We start from the raw sequence: 15952 nt of genomic DNA, 5'->3' as shown, positions 1-15952 counted from the left end.
ATGTTTCTATCTCTCTCCCTCTCTCTTCCTCTGAAATCAATAAAAATATATTTTTTAAAAAAAAATACAGATGGAAGATGCAGAACCCTGATCTAGTGAGGATGCAGAGCAATGTAAAAATTTGAAAAATTACTTCTTTGAGCATCAGGGGAGACTTCTTGGAGGAAGCATTCTTTTATGGCTAAAAATTAACTTTTTATGCCTACAGCATTAATCTGCAGAGTCTGAGACAGCCCTACTTCAATACTTTTTTAGGAGTTTATGGGACATAGGCTATTCATTAATACAAATTCCTAAACAACTTGTCCTGCTATTTATAAGTAAAATGATCTCTGGAAATGCTTTTGGCAAAAGGCTAAAAATTTGAAATGACTCTTAAAGTTATTAAAGTTATTAACTCTTAAAATCTAAAGTTAGGAAAAGTCTACATCAAGTTACTAGTATCCTCAAAACCAGTTGTTCTCCAACTCTGGTATCAAGGGATCTGGGAAAACTTCAGAATCAGAGGCCCACCTTCAGACCTGCTGGGTCAGAATCCTGAGGATGGGACTGTAGATGGGTTTTATAATGAATTCCACAAAGTATTCTAATATTCACCAGACTTTGGTCAATAGCATAATAGGCCTGACAGGGCATAACCAGTACCCCAACATCAGACATATTGACCAGAAAGGAGGCATGAAATCCAAGAATGTACAATTATGAGGCAAAAGATGGAAGCACAGGAAGAAAGGCCATCACCCATGTGGAAGGTCAGAAGCATGGAGCTTGGCTACAAGGCTTGGAGAACTCAAGCAGTAGGCAGGTGGGAAAGTGGGAGCAGCAGAGGAGGGGCTGGGCTGGGGAGATTAATGGGGCCCCAAGCATGGGGATGGGTAATGGGACCAAATCATAATATCCAAAGTATAACAGAATCAGATTCTCAACTTCCAAGGCAAATCCATACCTATGCTTTTGCTGGTAAATTGAGACAAATTTCCTCTGTATCAAAAGTAATCCATATTAAGCTACTTGTTGATTTTAAAAAGAGAATTTAAGGATTACATTGGTCAATAGGTAGAAAGAATTGCATCTCTCATCCCTCAAAATAGAGCGAAGGATTATCTGAACAGCCCTGATGAGGAAGCTGTGACAACCCCTACAATCCAGAGCTATCAGGAAGGTTCCCAGAGGGGCAGATCTCTAACCCCTTTTGCTCTGTAGAGATCACTGAGCATATGGCTTTGGAGCTGCCCTGCACTGTGTCTGATATGGCAACCATTTATTTTGTGAATGTCTAACAGACAGGAGGTTTCATGCAATGGGGTCGAGAAAAGGAGAAGGTGGATAGGCCTCTCTCATTTTCTCTGGGAAAAATAAAAGTACTGGCTTGACATTACCAGCCTCGATCTCTAGGATGCTGGTGGCATCCTGCTCCCTCTGAGGCCCTGCGAATAATTTGCAAAGACTTGTGTGTGAGGGCTTTCTCCTAGAGTTCTTCCAGTTCAGAACATGCTGTATGTTTGTGCCGGCATTTTTCTTTAATCCTCACCCAAGGATATGCCTTACTGATTTTAGAGACAGGGGAGAGAGAGAGAGAGAGAGAGAGAGAGAGAGAGAGAGAGAGAGAGAGAACAGAAACATCCATCAGTTGCCTCCTGCATGTGTCCCAACAGGGGATCAGCCCACAACCTATGTACACGCCCTGACTGGCAATCAAACTGCCCCCTTTTGGTGCACAGGATGTCACTCCAACCACCTGAACCACACCCGCCAGGACTGTGTTGACAACTTTGAGAGAGCTGTTCTGCTTTGGGTTAGTCAGAATCATAAATGGTCAATAAAACTCAAAAAGGTGTGGAGAGTGTGTGACCTCATAGCCGTCCTGTGCCTGGAGCCTGGGGTAGCCTCCAACGCCTTCCTTAGAGAAAGCAGGCATTGCTCAGGCTCGGAGCAGTCACTCCCGAAAGCCCAGAGCGGGCCGGGTGATGGCCGGCCTGCACGCGGCTGTAAGCTCTCTCCTTCTGTCTCTTGAGCGCAGGTTCCACGAGCGCAGACGGAGCTCAGTGGTGCTCAACTTGCCGGGACTTGAGGTGTTCCCTGGGGACCTTCTGGTGTCAGATGGAGCTGCCGATTACCTGTGCCACCCACTCCTGCTACTGAATTCAGGTCTCGTCATTCAGCATACTTATACCACATGCCTGCTATGGAGGATACTGTAATGAGCAGAGCGGGGCGGGGGCGGGGGCGAGGGTTTCAAAATACTTAATGACCAGTACCTGAGGTGCACTGACAAGTTCAATAGATCTCTCACCGACTTAGGCATCAGCCATGAATTACTGGAACCAGCTGAACACCACTCTGCTACTGGCCACTCCACTCACAGAGATGTATGAGGTCCTTTTGTCAAGTAATTTGCCCAGGTCCAGGGGCGGTCACCACCTTGGAGCTGAATGCTCTCTCCGGGCTGGTGGGCAGCTTCCATATCATCCTGTGATGCTAGGCACACAACCAATGCCACAGCCCCACCCTTCCAACCACGGTGGTACCCTGTGCAGACAGAGGTCCTGGTAATAGCGAATTACTGTTAGAGGAGATTAGAGTAGGCAACCTGAAGGGTAAATCTTCTGCATTTTGAACTCTGTTGGGAAAGAAAAGAACAGCTCCTTTGAGAGCTGAAAGGAGACTTAGGGATTACCCATCTTGGTGGCTGTTAAATTGGTTTTGTTCTTAACAGAGCCCTTTTTACCTAAGAATCCTCACTTGGAAATAAAGCCTATAAAACAGATCCAGGCAGAGTTGCAATATTTGAAAATGGGGTGGGTCCCAAAGCCTCACCTCCAAGGCACCCCCAGAACCCAGGGCATCCTGCAACTCAGAAGCTAGCTCATCCCCATTCACATATGTGCCAAGTGAGATCCAGAAAGGAGCCCTGACCTGACCCAGTCACGTTGCCAACTGGTTTGTGTAGAGCAGCGGTTCTCAATCTGTGGGTCATGACCCCTTTGGGGCTCGAACGACCCTTTCACAGAGGTCGCCTAAGACCATCGGAAAACACATATATAATTACATATTGTTTTTGTGATTAATCACTATGCTTGAATTATGTTCAATTTGTAACAATGAAAATACATCCTGCATATCAGATATTTACATTACGATTCATAACAGTAGCAAAATTATAGTTATGAAGTAGCAATGAAAATAATTTTATGGTTGGGGATTACCACAATATGAGGATCTGTATTAAAGGGTCGTGGCATTAGGAAGGTTGAGAACCACTGCTGTAGAGGAATGGAGTCCAGGCTCCTGGCTGCTAGTCCTGCGTGCTTCCTACCAGCCTGCATCAGCCACCTATAATTAGATGGAACCCAGAAGCCACCAGTAAATAAATCATGCCTGACATTTCTATAGTTCTTCACACTTTATAGCTCCCTTTCACATCTACCGTCTTATAAGACACAGCCATCCGAATAAACGTCTGCTGTCTCCTGTATACAACCACCCAAACGCACAAACCGAAAGGGATTAAGTGACCTACTCACGGACAGGCCCCTAGAAACTAGAGCTAGCTCTAAACACAGCGTAACCTTAACAGAGGTTAGTACTTGGTCCATGAGACTTTGCACACGCCCTAAGCTGGTGAGCAACGAAAGCAGTATTTCCCTAAGGATGGCCCCAGACCAGCAGCTTCAGCACTACCTGGGAAATTGTCAGACACATGGGCGGGGCCCTGCTCCAGACCTTCTGAATTAGAAATTCTGGGAGCAGAGCCAGCCCAGGTATCTGTTGTTGTTTATTTTTTAATTAAATTTATTGGAGTAACATTGGTCAACATGAACATAAGGGTTTCAGGTGTGGGTTCTATGTTACAGGGTCTGTATATTGCACCATGTTCTCACTACCCAAAGCCAAATAGTTATTTGTGGGTTTGTTTGTGTGTTTGTTTATTTTATATATATTTTAATTGATTTCAGAGAGAAAGGGAGAGGCAGAGAGAGAAACATCAATGATGAGAGAGAATCATTGGTCAGCTGCCTCCTGCACTCCCCCTACTAAAGGTCGAGTCCTCAACCTGGGCATGTGCCCTGACCAGGCATCAACCATGACTTCCTGGTTCACAGGTCGATGCTCAAACACTGAGCCACGCTAGCCGGGCATTATTTATTTTTTAACAAGCCCTCCAGATGATTCTGATGCCACCTAAAGTTTGAAAACTGCCATGCTAAGAAACAGGACATAACTTGCACGTGATGTTTCTAAACGAACTAGTTGTTCTTTGTTATATGTCTAGCATCGCAGCAGAAACCACAAAGTAAAAGTTATGCAATGTTCACCACCTTCTGCCTCCACATCCTCTTCCCAAGGAGTTTAGAATAGAGCTCCTGTGTCCCCAAATCATGGTCTAATGCAGTGCTGCTCAAGCTTTGAGGTGCATGTGAGTCACTGGTGAAATAGCTGCATCTGCAAAACTTAACATTTAATACAGATAATAAATGATTGAGGATGCAGAAAAGACCCATTTACATCTTCTGAATATTTGTGATGCTTTTCCAAGGCCCTGGAATTACCCCCAAAGCTAGAAAAACAGAGAGACATTTGTTAAAACCAGATACCCAATTGCAGTTCAAATTGGACATGATTTACCACCAGGTATTTGAGGGATAAGAATGGTAAAGCTGATTTGTCCCTAAAGGAGATTCCACCCAAGCTCTCCTTTTAAAAGATTAATAAGGTGGTCAGAGAGATAATAATTGGTTGGACAGGTGTCTTCCAGGGTTCCAATAGGAAAAGCCCCTTGAGCACACCCTTTGTAGTAAACGCCATTCGGTAATTGCCTCCATCCGATTGAAGTACTATGCAGAGCCCCCTGACGAATGGAACAGAGAGACAGATCGATAAGACATCTATTTTGTTGTACTTAGTCATCAGAACACTTCACCTAATCCTAAGAGACGATTCCCAGCTTTTTCTTGGTAACATTACAAATTGATGCAAATGACATGAAAACCAGGAGTCCAAATCTCATCACTTTACTTTCTGATCATAAAAAAGTGTGGCCCTAATCGGTTTGGCTCAGTGGATAGAGCGTCGGCCTGTGGACTGAAGGGTCCCAGGTTCGATTCCGGTCAAGGGCATGTACCTTGGTTGTGGGCACCTCCCCAGTATGGGGTGTGCAGGAAGCAACTGATCAATGTTTCTCTCTCATCGATGTTCCTAACTCTCTATCCCTCTCCCTTCTTCTCTGTAAATCAATAAAATATTTTTTGTAAAAAAGTGTTTTATTGAACAATGATGTCCCTCTCAACTCAAAGCAGCCCCTCAGGACTACTTGGATGGTGGCTAATAGCAACAATAAACCCCAACATAGAGACTGGTGATGTGCTGGTGTTCCCCTATTTCGGGAGTCTGAGTTCAACCACACCTGGGATTGTCCGGTGATGTAGTCATCAAGACTCAAGTTTGGTCAGGGAGAGTTTCTGGTGGAACAGTATAAAAAATGTCTTTTCAGCCCCAATGTTCTATGACTCTCCATCTTAAATATATTATTCAACATCTTCATGACATTTCACAGATTTTCCCCCTGAGTGATCAAGAAAAGAAGGCTGAGAAATAGTCTCCTAAAGAAATAGGACAATATTACCTTCAGGTGGCAAGGGAATACCAACTTTTAGGTTGCAACACCGTTCCTTCACTGTCTGCATAAATACGTATATTCATACTGGGCATTCTCAAGGGAAGGAGAATTAGAGCAGAATGAATTCCATCTGACTCTTTGGAAAAGCAGGTCTTGTCAAGCACTGCAGTGCTCTGTCACTAGTTACTCAACGTTCTAATATGCTTTCTTTCATTTCACCCACCAGAATCCAAAAAGCCACGGTGGCCTTTCTCCAGGAGAGGAGCGGTGAGTGCTATGTGTTGTCGTTTTAATTAAGCCTCCTGTAGCTAAGAAAGTAAGAAGGGGCTGAAGAGCCCCTCTGTCTTTGAGTGACGGCAGATGGCACACGGCATGTGAAGTTTAAATTATATCATCACATCCGTAGTAGTGGCTACAGAACATGCCAGATCAGGCCATTTTGCGCAACAAAACAGTGCTAATCTCCAGTGGTTAGCGAGCTCTGCAAAAACACAAAGCAATCCTAATACTGAGATGCTTTCCAACTCTAAATGTATAACTCGATGCAGCTTCGGAAGCAGCTCACTCGATAAAGTCAACTTGCACAGGGTACGTATGCCCCAGTTTGCAGTCAGTGCTGTGCTTATCGGGAACATTGAAAAATGAATGGGCTATTACAGAAACAGACTCCACAGGTACACTTCTATTTCTGGGAAAGCCGGTTGGATTAGTCCTGGTGGATGTGTTTTTTAACTCATTCTTGGTTCCATCAATTATGAAAGAGTCATAAATCTACATCAGTGGTCCCTGAATCTTCACAGCCTACGACGAGGGCTGGCCAGAGTGCAGACTTTCCTCCAGGCATGTTCGAGGTAGAGGGAAGGGGCATTCCTGACTACAATCTCGCGCCTCACTCCTGGTTGTGTAGGGCGGGGAAGGACTGATTCTGTTCTAACAACAGTACCAGTTGCAATACCATCCTGAAGTACCATAGCTAAATTCAAAGCTCTCTGAGGTGCCAATCCCAGCTGCTCCACTTACTATTCTGTGACCTTGGCCAAGTGAATCAATCTCCTTCAGCTTCAGGTGCTTCCCTATGAAACCTGGATGGTGTTCACGCCAGCCTCCAGGGTTGTGATGAGCAAATCAAATAATGTAGAGCTGGGCAGGTCTTAAACACTCTTATCAATATTGGCCATAATATTGGTAGTTTTATTTGTAATTGGGTTTTGGAAAACTACTTGTTTTCATAAGCAAGTATATGACTGACGTTCACATTATTTTTCCAAGCATCAAACATCTGATTGAATGTCTTAGTCAACTCTGGCTGCCACAGGCTGGGTGGCTTAAGCAACCATGATTACTTATCACAGTTGTGGAGACTGGGAAGCCCAAGATCAAGGGGCCAGCATGGTCAGAGGTTTTGGGGAGAACTCTCTTCGTAGCTTATAGGCGGTTGTCTTCTCACTGTGTCCTCCATAATGGAGATAGGGCTCCAGTGCCTCCTCACTAACTTCATGAACGGGGTTATTGTCGTTACAAGCCCTCGTGACCTCATCCACACCGAGTTACTTCCCAAAGGTCCTGTCTCCAAATACCATCACACTGGGGGGTTAGGGCTTTCACAGATGACTTGAAGGGAGGGACAGAAACAACCAGCCATAGGGGCAGTCTCAGCATGAGCTCGTAAAGTTTTACACCATTGTCACTAAAGCTGTTTCTCCTGTTCATTCCCACTGTGCCCCTCTTTAGGAACCTGATTTGACTGTTTTCCTGGCAGATCTGAGGCAGAGCCTATGGTATAAGCTTTCCTGGCCTGCTTCTCATTTAAACGGAGGCAGGGCCAGCTACCAGTCAGGTCTGGGGTCTCAGGAGAAGGGGAATCTCCCACAAGCTCTCCTGAAGCTAAGAAGGAAGGTGCCCACCTTCCTCCTTGGAAAGAGTGCTCTAAGGGCTGCCTGGGAGGCAGAATGTGCTCCCAGAAGGGAAGGTGTACCTGGGGAAGGGATGCTCTTACAAGTTGTAACCAATGTCTTTTTCTCCATAAAGAAGTGATTTGTTGGGTGGGTGTATGTGTCAAACACTGGGCTAGATTTCTAGGATGCTGAGGGGCCCATTATCAGCTCCTCATTAAAAAGGTCAGACTGCCATGTACATTGAGGGGGAAAGTGTGATAATGGCGTGCACAATGTTGGAGGTGGGTAGGCAGTGGTGGAGATACACAGACAGAATAATTAGGGGGATGATGAAATGTTTCAGCAAATGTTCTCACTAATGAAGGGAAATTCATATCTCAAAGGCTCACTTTCATAAGGACCTAGTATCTGGTTTCCTTTAAATTAATATTTCTACCTACTCCTTCATTCTTTTAGTCTTATTTGTCACGTAATTCATAGCTATATAAATGCTAATCCACATAAATATAATAAACACACTGCTACATTATAATGTATTTTCTTAATATATTACACATTTTCTCTTTTCTTACTTTCCTTTCTTCTCTCCTTCTTTTCGAATGAATATTAGTAATAAAAGCAAACACAGATATGTTTACGTTATCAGGCACCGTTTCTGTTTATGCGTGTTCCTATTTATGTATGTCATAGTTTATATATGCCAACTCATTAATTCTCACAACAGCCCAACAAGGCAGGTGACTTTATTATCCCCACTTTGCAAATGGAGAAACTGAGGCTCAGAGAGGTTGAAGAGCTTGCCTGGGGTCACACAGCTTATAAGCAGCACAGTGGGATTGGTGCCCAGGAGTCCCAGGCCCTCCGGCTCTGAGTCTATTTCAGCCCTAACATTGAATTGTCTGCAAATGTGTGGCTCCATAACCAGACCTGGACACTCCGGCCTCCTCTCCCTCATCAGGGCTCTCATGGATCTTACCTGTTCTCACAGATTCAATGCCATCTCTTTGTCAACCACTGAAATGTGTATATTCACGCTCACATATCACATCTATTTATTTTGCTCCCGGTCCACATCCTTGGTTCCTACTGCAAATTTTCATTCCACCCAGCTCTTAGTTATTAACTTTGGGACTCTAGAATTTGGGACTCTTGGTTTCTTTCTCTTCATGTTCTGTATCCTCTCAAATGCCCTTCAGACTCTTCTCATGACCTCTCCTTGCCAACGCCACCAGATGTCTGCTACTCTACAGAGCTAATGTGGCCTCTGGGAGGACTGTCCCCTCCCTTCTCACTGGTATCCACCAAGCATTTGGTCAGGAGGCTGGTCGGATCCATGGAAAGCCACAGCGAGTGCCCTCACGAGAGGCTGGTGCCCACCTTCCCACAGTTCTGATGCTGCTCCCATTGTCTCGACCTCTTTCTTTCCCAACAGGCAGCTGCTTTTTTTATTTCTGCAACATGCAGTCGCTATGGTTTCAGGCATCACCAAAAGGCATATGTCCCAGTTGCTGTAGGCGGTCCCCAACCCTCTCCAAGATTTCTTTGCTACTGTGAAGCTAAGGAGTCTCTAATAGATTTTCTCTCTCAGTGCCATAACCCTACCAGAGAAACCAGCCACAGCCCATCAGCACGTTCTGAAACAACAGGGTCTCCTCTCAGACACACAGGGAGGCGCCTAACAGATAACCCCTGTGTTCTCCTGCTCATTAACATAAAGCATCATGACCTGGAGACAACAGAACAAGTATAAAAATTATTTGTGATAAACATTCATTTCAAAAGCAGCCAAGTTTCCTTTAAGGAGCCTTTCACTTCTTTTGAAAGCGTCTCCCTGTTATGGGCAGTAAAATGAATTTTCTTAAATGGATAACTTATGATCTTGCAACAGAGTAGTGAACGAGTCAAAAAAAAAATGTCACAATCTATTAAGTTTAGAAAGCAAGTTATGAAATGATGTCCAAATATGACACCATTAAAAATTAATTATAATTACAATCAGAAAAAGGTTTTCAGTGGTTCTCTGGGGGGTGAAGATTATAGGTAACTTAGATTGTCTTTGTGTTTTTCTTTGTTTCTCAAATCATTACCTTTGTAATCAGATTTTTTAAAACGAATATTATTAAAAAATAAAAACAATAACAAATAAATGGGTTGTTTCATACCAAAGAGACTAGTTTCTAGCATATCCTAATATTCTTTAGCAGAGAAGTTCCTTCAGCACTCTGGGCTTTGCCCAATCATCTGCTAACTGAGGGGTGAACTAAAGCCTCCGAGTAACCTTCTGATGCTAAAGTCCTGTAATCCTGGGTTTGGAAAAGCTAGAACTGTGAAAAACATTACATCACCCCACAGGGGGGGTGTGAGACCTGGAGTTCATCTATTTACTATATAACTCTTCCAAGCCTTGGATTATTTTTTTATTAGTAAAATGAAAGGTTTGGATCAGACATCCTCACCAGCCTCTGTCCTCCGGATGGGACATTCCGTGGTCCTGTGAGTCAGACTATGGCTGGGAAATGGCTTTGCAACTGATAGTGGCTTATAGACAAAAGGTACAGTCTCTTCTCATGCATGTTAAACAATGAACGTATGGAAGATGCTACCGAAGTCATGTCGTTGAAGAATTCCTGTTTGAAAATCCTGTTTCTAACCATCCTTCAGCAGGGCAAAGACAAGCACAAGCACATTTCTGATCTGGAACAGCGCCTCTCCTCTGTGAAGATTACAGACTTCGGGGGCTACGAATTCCACAGCCTTAAGGTATCTCACAAGCTGCTTCCTGAGTGACATGGCTTTTTCCCTTGGTTTGGTCACTATTTTGTTGTCTTTGTTCCTATAACAATGAAGTGCGGGAGAGGAGCCCAGAGCCGGGCTGAATTGGGTCTGCTCTCTCTAATGCCCACGGAAACCTCAGGAAGGTCATTTCATCTTAACAAAAACCGTGGGTGCCAGAGGCCTGTCCACATGCTCACAGTGGTTACTCATTCGCCTCAGGGCCTCAATTTCCTCGTTTAAAAAATAGCTTGTTGTTGAGCTGACCATTTCTAAAGGTCGCTATACACTTTAAAATTCTCATTTCATGTAGTTAATTTCAATAAGCTATAGCAGGGAAGCCTGGACCAGACCTCCCAGTTCTGAGTTTGGGGTTCTTTGAGGTGTTTTTTTGCAATAAACTGAAAAAGGCTCATGAAATTCTCAAGCATAATGCAAAACAACATCAATGTGAATTTCTTCTTACTGAAGCTAAAAATAACGTATGTCATGCATCCCAAAGCCACACAGAGAGAACTGTGGTTTGGGCAGCTGGAGGAGCCACTGCCGACAGGCATGCCGGGGCCTGCGCAGGGAACCAGGATTTTAGGCATGTGTGCGTGTTCTTGCCGTACTTAGCGCAGCTCAGAGCTAATGGAGAGCAGGTCAAGGTGGTAATGTTTTGTGCCTTCTCTCCTCCCATGCGCAGGGTAAGACCTGGAATGAAGTCATGGCAACACATCGGAAACTTCCTACTGATCAAGTAGACTTGAGAAAGCAGCAAGAGGCCGTGTGGGAACTTTTTGCGAGCGAATGCACTTACTTCTTGGACCATTTATTAGTTCTTAAGATGGTAATGCTGGGCTCGCTTTTTGCAATAGATGGAAAATATTATTTTGATTTGGGGGCAATTTGTTTTCCTCTTCCACATGGAAAACAGGAAGTTGGGGGTGGAGGTCCCCTCTTTTAGGAGATCTTAAAAAAATGTGTCTACTGTTTATCTACTACTGGGTTGTCTCCATTCTTTTCTTAAACATAGTCTGCCAGGATTGGAGGAGGTCTTCTAACTAAACTAGTCCAGCTGCCCATCTGATGTCTGGCTTGCCTCTACCTATTCTCACCATGTGCTTACACTTGCTTACACGCCTCTCCAGTCAGGGAGCGCAGATCCACCCTGCAGGAACACCCCCCCCACCACCACCACCACCACCACCGCTGGTCAGCTTCCACTTTCCGAGCACTTGCTCCCCCTGAGCAGTGCTGGGAGCATGTGTTTTATCAGCTGCAGGGCCACTGTCACAGATTTCCAGGCAGCCACCCACATGTAACGCAGGGGGGCTGCATGACGTGGTATATTCGTAATGTCTACCAGGTAAATGGTGTCCCTGAGGGAGTGCCATGCTGCAGCCAGATCTGGTGAGGTTCTGAGCAAAGAATCCTCATAGAAGAACCACAGGGCAAGGATGGCAAGGGAGCCATTGCCTTCCAAGACCACGGGGAGGAAGAGCCATAGTGCTCCCCAGCTAGACTCAGCCTGTAAATATTTATGAATCCTGCCTACTATCTTCACAGGAAAAAGCACTGTGTGGAAAGCACTTAGGGGGAACTAAGTGCAAGCCCTGGATCTGTTTCTGACTTTTCATGTGACCCTAGAAAAGGCCAGTCCTCCATTTCCTAAACCAGAGGTTGGCAAACACTTCCTGTGAAGGTCCCGATAGTAAAGATGAGGTGGAGCAAAAGCAGTTTACAGTTGTTTGTCTGGAAAATAATATAATAGGTAATAATAATAATAATAATACAAGAATAAACCCTGTGTTTCGCATGCTCACAACTGTAAACCTGCTGTAGCCTCACCCTGTATGTTGGGCTTTGCAGACTCTGAGGTCTTTATTACAACTCCTCAGCTCTTCCTTTGCAGTGCCCAGGAAGCTACGGGTAATTTATAAAGGAATGTGATAGCTGTGCTGTAATCAACATTATTTATGGAAGCAGGTAGCAGGCCTGATCTACCCCGCAGGCTGTCATTTGACAATCCCTTTCCTAAGCTCTAAAAGAAGGATGGCAATACCATCTCTGGCTGTCTCATCGCATCTCAGCTTTGTGATCATCAGATTAGTTTTCTTTGAAATCTACCAAGTGACATACAAATGCCAGTCATTATTTTTTTGCAAAGCATTCTTCTGTCAATGCGTTGATCTTTGTTTAGTTTATAGACGCAGGGAAGATTATCTGTGAGGATTGTAGTTCTTCCTTGACTTGCTGTGGAGTAGCCTCCTGCTGGATGAAAGCATCAAGTCAAGAAACAATAGCACAGAGGCTCCCTGGATGCTTTCAGTCATAGTTAATGCCTTTATCCAAGTGCAAGCATCCTACCAGTTACAGATATTGACTCATTCGTTCTCTTTTTTTCATTTCCTGCAAGTAAAAGACATTTGGATCTTTTGCAGAGAAAGGTGTAAATGAGAATCCAGCATGAAAGTTGTTTTGGTCTCACATTAGTGCTCTTGATAAGAAGAGAACCTGTGAGATTTCTTGACTCCGGGAGGCAGAGAAAGCCCATTAGAACAGATGATGTTCCACAGGAATGTTGTCAGGGAGAATATCAGCAACAACACCGTCATGCAGAAGAGCACATTTCCCACATGTTCCGTGGAGCTTAAATGTCACCATTGGTATTTAGGAAAATTCTGAAACCTCCAAAATACTGATTTCTAAACTGTTTTGTAAAGTTGTAGTCAGGAGGTTTATGTTCAATGCTCTTGAAAAGGGCAAGTTTCAAAACTGAAAACAGAAAGTAATCTGCATTTCTTTTTTTTTTTTTTTTTTTTTTTGAAGATCTTCATGAATACACTAAAATATCTACAAACCTATGAATATCTCCTGGATGTGGATTCATGGCGCCTTTTTGCAAACCTGGAGGAGTTAAGTCAGGTGAGCCAAAGTAGAAAGACATCAGGAGACATGTTTTGAAATTCACCAGAGGGGTCATGAAAATGCATGTTTGTTCTATTCTTGTGGCTTGTATTCCATGCTGCAATATAGAACGTGGTTCGTTCCCCCATATAATATTATGGTCAGGAGGTCAGGTAAATAAGGAAATCCAAACATTCATTGATATCTTGCCAATAGATCACATATATCAGCCTTCAGTAGCATTTTTCATTTTAACTTGGCTGTTTAAGGAAGTAAACATATTCTCAAGATCTCCTTAACCTTCCTAAATGTTTGTTCTCAAATGAATGTCCTCTCCTCATATATTATAAATCAATAATATCTTTCCTTCAAAAGGAAGGGAAGAGAGATTCCAAAAAGAATTTATTTATATAAAAAAACTTATAAGAAAATATATATTGAAAAGGAAAATAAATCTGAATTTTGCCAGGAGGTAAATTGTAATGAGAAACAGCTGTAGACTGATATTTGAAGTTCATCAAATATTTATTCCTTCCCTTGGGTGTGTGCCTACTCTTGTTTCCTTTCTCTCTGGCCCTAGACAAGCTACGGTTTTGTGAGCAGTCTTTTTGCCGTCATCAAGGACTACTTCGATGCCTCTGAGACTCCACCACCCATGGATTTCATTTCCGTGCTCGCGAAGGTAAAATCCTTTCAGGAGACCTCAGACTCATGCAATAAATTCACCCTCTCTCAGGATAGCTGTTCCTATCTACTTGACTTTTTGTTTTTGTTGTTCCTATAAAGGAACCATCCTTTTCTCTCTGCCAACAGACATTTTCAAAAATAACTTGCAGACTCTGTTTTCCCATTGTCACCTCTGCCGTGTGGGTTTTATTAACACAGAAATGCGCACACATGGAAAAGCCATTTCCAAGTCTGTCTTTTAAATGACTTCAATTTAAAGCAATATTCATGGCAATGGTTTGTGTAGGCCAATTACATGGTTCAGTTGTTCTTCTAACAAAAGTGTCAGCCTTTCAGACAAAAATAAATACATAAATAACCCTTCAAACCTACCAGCACCCTTAATAGTACCTCTGGTTTGAAAGAAGAAGAGGAAAACCTGTAGCCCTGGTTTGTTAAATGCTATTTATTTCTTGAGTAGATATTTGAGCCTCATCCCTAATTTTTTTTTTTTTTTACTTTGAGCTTTTTAGTCCCGTTTCTATCTATTCACATTTAGCAAGATTTGACTTCATACAATCCACTTTAAAAAGCTGGATTGAGATTTGTTGAACATTTACTAAAGGCTATGTGTGGGGCCAAGACCCTGTGCACAAAATGTGCAAAACCAGGCACACTCCTGCTCTTTTTCAATCTAGTGGGGGAGATCTTAGTTCAAGAAGTACAGTAATAATTATATAATCAAATGGAGGTCAATGCTGAGGCAAACAGGAACATAGATATTACGAAGGAAAGCTTCCTGGCTATGGCAGTGGGTGGGGAGGTTACAGACAGGAAATTCTTCCTGGGACAGAGATGTTTGAGGTGAGACATGTGGGAGGAGGAGGAGTATGTTAACAAGGCAAAAACACATAGAAAACTAGGTATAAAGTAGGGAGATCCTCATGTTAACTTTGAAAAGAGATTTGAATAAGAAAAACTTTGGAAAACAAGAGGAAGAATGTGAAGTGTTGGGAAGTAGCTAAAGTCTTAGGTTCCCTCAATTTATTTAGAGTTGGAAATTTTTTAAATTTAATGTTAAGTAAATAGTCTGGAGAAATGCCAACTTCTCATTAAAACATGTAAGCTGTCTTAGTCTGCTCAGGCAGAAACAAAATATTACAGACTGGGTGGTTTATAAACAACACATTTCTTTTACACTATTTGGAAGGGGGCAGTCTGAGGTTAGATGAGGATTCCCTTCCGGTCACAGACTTCTCATTGCATCCTACGTGGCGGCGGAAGGGGCTAGGGAGGCCTCTGGAGACTCTTTATAAGGACATTAATCTGACTCATGAGGACTACCCTTTGTGAATTAATCATCTCCTGAAGGCCCCATTCCTAATACCATCACTTTGGGGGTTAGGATTCAACATATTAATTAGACAGGGACACAAACATCCCACCTTAGTGTAAGTGCTCTTATAGCCTCCTAAGCATGGGATGTTAACATACTCTTTATTAAAGGTCCATAACTCAGCCCACATATGAATGCTTCCTGTTATAGGTCTGCAAAGATGGGTTACACAAGTGTTTCCTTAATTGAAAAGGTGCTTTATCAGTCAGGTTGGATGTGGTTGTATCAGAGTAACCATCCCCAAATCTCAATAGCTTGGTTCCTCTCTCCCCTGTGCCTACTTCTACCTTGTCACTGTCCTCTCTGTGGGACCCAGGCTGAGGAAGCAGCACTGGAACGTTACCAGTCTGGGGAGACTGGGGCAGAGCACTCAGACTCTTCAAGTTCTGCCAGAAGCAGCACATGGCAGGTCTGTTCACACTTTGTCAGCCAAGTTCAGTCACATGGCCACGCTCACCTTCAGCAGAGGGGGTACCCAGCATCCTCCCCAGAAAGAAAAAGCAGATGACCAGTAAGAGGCTCACCAGGTGGGAGATTGGAGCATTTTGTTATTCACACTTGACTCATGTGAGCAAGTCCCTGAAAAGAAACCGAGGCTTGAGCGGTTAGATCATTTGGCCACGGTCACATAGCTGATAAATTGCAGAACCGGGTCTCTAAGCCTGACCACATAGGATCTTAACTGTTGCCTCCTAGTAATAAAATTTCTCAAGC

At 43.5% G+C, this 15952-nt stretch overlaps 1 protein-coding gene across 1 annotated transcript in view; it reads left to right on the top strand.

Annotated features, from left to right (window-relative positions):
• The window catches only part of PLEKHG7 (pleckstrin homology and RhoGEF domain containing G7), a gene marked incomplete at both ends in the record, with an annotated part of 58719 nt that overhangs the window by 16275 nt on the left and 26492 nt on the right, over positions 1-15952 (top strand). The window contains 6 exons of the mRNA XM_081083961.1: positions 2021-2148; positions 5844-5884; positions 10177-10272; positions 10973-11116; positions 13099-13194; positions 13757-13858. Of these exons, the coding sequence (XP_080940087.1) occupies positions 2021-2148; positions 5844-5884; positions 10177-10272; positions 10973-11116; positions 13099-13194; positions 13757-13858 (607 nt within the window). The remainder of the gene's footprint in view (positions 1-2020; positions 2149-5843; positions 5885-10176; positions 10273-10972; positions 11117-13098; positions 13195-13756; positions 13859-15952) is intronic.

The sequence above is a fragment of the Myotis nattereri genome (genome assembly GCF_964212035.1).
Source record: "Myotis nattereri genome assembly, chromosome: 2".
NCBI lineage: Eukaryota > Metazoa > Chordata > Mammalia > Chiroptera > Vespertilionidae > Myotis > Myotis nattereri.
This window is presented reverse-complemented; position numbering and strand designations above follow the sequence as displayed.